This window comes from Cricetulus griseus, chromosome 3 (assembly GCF_003668045.3).
Source record: "Cricetulus griseus strain 17A/GY chromosome 3, alternate assembly CriGri-PICRH-1.0, whole genome shotgun sequence".
NCBI classification, from domain to species: domain Eukaryota; kingdom Metazoa; phylum Chordata; class Mammalia; order Rodentia; family Cricetidae; genus Cricetulus; species Cricetulus griseus.
The window spans coordinates 190,500,892-190,505,652 of NC_048596.1; the positions used below are offsets into that span (position 1 = coordinate 190,500,892).

General features: G+C 43.6%; 1 protein-coding gene across 1 annotated transcript; it reads left to right on the forward strand.

Annotated features, from left to right (window-relative positions):
* The first annotated feature begins 2,527 nt into the window (after window positions 1–2,527).
* On the forward strand, window positions 2,528–4,118 carry LOC100761556 (histone deacetylase 1-like). The gene has a single exon (XM_035442698.1). It carries the CDS (start codon window positions 2,558–2,560, stop codon window positions 4,004–4,006), a length of 1,449 nt encoding a protein of 482 aa, XP_035298589.1. The 5' UTR covers window positions 2,528–2,557; the 3' UTR covers window positions 4,007–4,118.
* The last annotated feature ends 643 nt before the right edge of the window (window positions 4,119–4,761 follow it).

The following is a 4,761-nucleotide window of genomic DNA, read 5'->3' on the forward strand; positions in this document are numbered from 1 at the left end:
TAAAACCCATTTTCAGCTAATTATAGGAAATGCTTCTAATGGGTAAATTGAGTCTGCAGCCCTCTCCCCCAAGTCTCACGAATGATACCTCTTCTTCTGTTCCCTGAGGTTCACTTTCCTCTCATCACTCCCCAATCTCCCAAAAATTATTCAGCCTATAAAAGCCCCCAGAGGAGGGAGGGGGCACCTACTGATTCTGTGTCCAAAAGCTTGTAATTTATGGACTGCAAACTGTTAAAAAAATCATCCATGTAAAGGCAAAGGGATGTTCCTTCTGGCTTCATGCAAACTGAAGATGGCTTGCTGATTGCCCTGGGGGGTGCAAATCCTGCCAAATGCAAAGCAGTGGGAGTTGGAATTACCCAAAATATGCTTTGAAAATGTGGAAGTGCCCATGTCATCCACGGTGTCACTTTGCTTCCTTTCAAACATAAACTGAGGCAAACTGGCTCCTTTGATTCTCCATGCTGGGACCACTGAAGGAACTGGCAAAACCCAGAGTGATGGGAGAGGGGGAAAATGTCTTGGCTGGAATCACACTTATTAATAAAGTCCAGATGCAGAGATTAAAGGCCTTGTTAGCTACTGGTGGATTAGCAGGGTTAGCTGTCAGGTGATGAACTTCAGAGGAACAAATTTAACAGAATAATGTTGGTATCTGTGTACTTCTCAAACAGCCAAGTGTTCTGCCAACACCCAGTATTAGGACTGTGCCTATTAGTCCTTTAAATAGTTTCTGATTTTTCTGTCAAACAAACAATGATGTAGCCACTTCTTCTGGCTCAGACACTCCCCTCTACCTATAACCACATTTTCACAATCCCAACCACCCAAACTGCTCCATATCCCTGTTGATAGATGCCATCACTTCTACTTAATGGTTCCACTATTCTCTAAGGTTTGAAGCAGTATTTTTAATTTGCCCTGGTATTAGCTTCATGAATTAATCAAATGCTTGTAATAGACAACATTATAATCAACGGAGGAGCACCTGCAAGAGAAAATTGATATTGGAGAAACTAAAGGGTTGGGCTAAAATCCATCTACCACTTAATAAAAACTTTTGAAGTACGTTTCTAATCTCCAAAGCCTATGTTCTTTCCTATCCTGAGCTCTGAAACATCAGAGCTCTGAAACTCCTCAGGCTGGAATTCCTTCTTGCTGTCCCCATGGCTGCAAAGCCTTGTTATGTCTCTTGCCTTTCCAATCTTTGACTCATGAGGGCTCATCAGGCCAGATTTATCCCTTTCCTTCATTTGGTAGTCAAATCATAAAGCGTCTTTGGAAATGTTGACCATGCATGTAGGAGGGGTCCCTAGAATTGGAGGACATGGATGCTAAGATAGGCACCTACAAGGGAAGTAGGATAGAAAAACTAAAGGGGCTTACAGGCTAGTAAAGTGCTTAAAATCACAGCCTCTGAAAACAAATGCCTAAGGCTCATCTTGTCTCCAAGCCAACTTTGGGGGAGGGGCAGGGGGGGAGATTCGTCCTCTATCTTCTTTGGTATCTTCACCAAGGCAACTAGGGAGAAAAACACTGTCTGTGTCCCTGGGATGGAAGAGCAGATTAGATTCTGAACTCGTGTACCCTGGCACAGTCATCCATCTCTGCTAGCTACTGAGCTTGCTCGTTTTCATTCACCTGGAAGGCCCCAGGGAAATGTTCAAAGTTGGCTCCGGCCAACAGACTGCTGAAGTCACTCTAGTTTTACAATCCAAAATGTGTTCCTCAGAGAAACATCAGTCACATTGTTTACGAACTGGAGGGTTGGTAGGGCAAGGAGAATGTAGTGACCATGAGGCCAGTTTTCAAATCTTAACTTTTGAAATATTCATGTTGAATTGTGTCCCCCAGGACAAATAGGGTGAGCATTGTGAAGACAAAGACCAAACAGGCCAAGGAGCTGCAGAATATATGATAACATCATAGTTGTGTGTCACAGGCCCTATCAATACTTAGTTCCTTTTTGGAGGGCTTAATCCTCACTATACTGGGATATAGCTCTAGAGAGACAAGAACATTCCAAAATCCAAATCCCTCATCCATCCCATTTACCTCCCATAAGCTCACAGCGCAGACCCTCAGCAGTGGAATATTTATCCATACCCCACTGAACTGGATGGTGATGTTGGATATCCTTCTGTATGCTACAAATTTATGTTTCATTTATTAGTTGACAGATAAAGCTGATTTGGACAATGCCCAAGTAGAATAGAGCCAGGTGGTAAATCCAAACAAAGATACAGAGAGAAATAAGAAGTCAGGGAGATGCCATGTGCCCACCAGAGAAGCAAGATGTGAGGTAACAAGCCACAAGCATCGTGGTAAAATATAAACTCAGTGGGTTAATTTAATTGTGAGAGCTAGTCAGTAATATGCCTGAGCTATTGGCCAAGTTACTGTAATAAATATTAAGTCTTAGAGTGGTTACTGGTCAGTGGGACGAGAAACTTCCATTTCCTGGGTAACTTACAGAAATTTTCTCCTTTAATTTTCTTCCTTTTATTGAAAATGGATTCGGACAGACTGATGGGAGGGCCGGGCGGTGAGCAAGATGGCACAGACTCAGGGCACCAAGAGGAAAGTCTGTTATTACTACGACAGTGATGTTGGAAACTACTATTATGGACAAGGCCACCCAATGAAGCCTCTCCAAATCCGCATGACTCACAATTTGCTGTTCAACTATGGTCTCTACCGAAAAATGGAAATCTATCGTCCTCACAAAGCCAATGCTGAGGAGATGACTAAGTACCACAGTGATGACTACATTAAGTTCTTGCATTCCATTTGCCCAGACAATATGTCTGAGTACAGCAAGCAGATGCAGAGATTCAACGTTGGTGAGGACTGTCCAGTATTTGATGGCTTGTTTGAGTTCTGTCAGCTGTCTACTGGTGGCTCTGTGGCAAGTGCTGTGAAACTTAATAAGCAGCAGACAGACATTGCTGTGAACTGGGCTGGGGGTCTGCATCATGCAAAGAAGTCTGAAGCATCCGGTTTCTGTTACGTCAATGATATCGTCTTGGTCATCCTGGAACTGCTAAAGTATCACCAGAGGGTGCTGTATATTGACATTGATATTCATCATGGCGATGGTGTGGAAGAGGCCTTCTATACCACAGACCGGGTCATGACTGTGTCCTTTCATAAATATGGAGAGTACTTCCCAGGAACTGGGGACCTTCGGGATATTGGGGCTGGCAAAGGCAAGTACTATGCTGTTAACTACCCTCTCCGAGATGGGATTGATGATGAGTCCTATGTAGCCATTTTCAAGCCAGTCATGTCCAAAGTGATGGAGATGTTCCAGCCTAGTGCAGTAGTCTTACAGTGTGGCTCAGATTCCCTATCTGGAGACCAGTTAGGTTGCTTCAATCTGACCATCAAAGGGCATGCCAAGTGTGTGGAGTTTGTCAAGAGTTTCAACTTGCCTATGCTAATGCTGGGAGGAGGTGGCTATACCATCCGTAATGTTGCTCGGTGCTGGACTTACGAAACAGCTGTGGCCCAGGACACGGAGATCCCTAATGAGCTACCGTACAATGACTACTTTGAATACTTTGGACCGGACTTCAAGCTTCACATCAGCCCTTCCAATATGACCAACCAGAACACTAACGAATACCTGGAGAAAATCAAGCAGAGGCTCTTTGAGAACTTGAGAATGCTGCCCCATGTGCCTGGCGTCCAAATGCAGGCAATACCTGAGGATGCCATCCCAGAGGAGAGTGGTGATGAGGATGAAGAAGACCCTGACAAACGCATCTCCATCTGTTCTTCTGACAAACGAATTGTCTATGAGGAAGAATTCTCTGATTCAGATGAGAAGGGAGAAGGTGGTCGCAAGAACTCTTCTAATTTCAAAAAAGCCAAAAGAGTCAAAACAGAGGATGAAAAAGAAAAAGATCCAGAAGAGAAAAAAGAAGTCCTCGAAGAGGAGAAGACCAAGGAGGAGAAGCCAGAAGTCAAAGGGGTGAAAGAAGAGGTCAAGCTAGCCTGAGTAAGATCTACGGCTGTGGCCTCGCCCCAAGTTCCCCACTTCTCCCCAATCTCAGATTTTATATTTTCTGTTCCTCTGTGTATTTATATAAAATATATTAAATATAATGTCCCCAGGGATAGAAACCAGGGACCAGAGCCCAGTGTAGTGGTGCTGGGGGAACTTTTCCCAAAGTCACCTTGTCCATTCCTGCTCAGGTCTTAGTTTTCAAACATGTAGGGTGGAAAGAAAACAACCGGAAGACAAAATCCTGAACTGCCAAGTGCCTGCTTTAGGAGCTCTGTTACGATGCCCTTATTAAGCTTTCTAGAAGGGGTAACTGGGTCTTCTGGGACCCCTTATTTTCAGGCTTAGGTAATATCAGCCATTTTTAGATTGGTTCTGTTTATACCTTCCCACTGGACTCAGGCAAGCAGAAAAACTCTCATTGCCCTGTCTTCCCCCAACTCTGCAGGTGGAGGTGTTAGCCTAGCTTCCTTTTTGAGATATTTCATTTTGTGAGACTTTATAATAAAACAACACATTTCTATAACCCCCCCAAAATGGATTCTTTTCTCATAGAACATATCCTGATCACAGTTTCTCCTCCTATGGGATCCATTCCTTTCTGTCTCTCATTAGAAAACAAACAGGCTTCGAAAGGATAATAACAAAATAAAAACAGAAACTAACACACTGGAATAGGATAAAACAAAACAAGGGGAAAGAGCCCAAGAAAAGTCACAAGGAACAAATATAAGATGCAGAGACCAACT

What these genes read in the sequence shown, in the direction of transcription:
- LOC100761556 (XM_035442698.1), top strand. Translation starts at nt 2,558, where the DNA reads ATGGCACAGACTCAGGGCACCAAGAGGAAAGTCTGTTATTACTACGAC.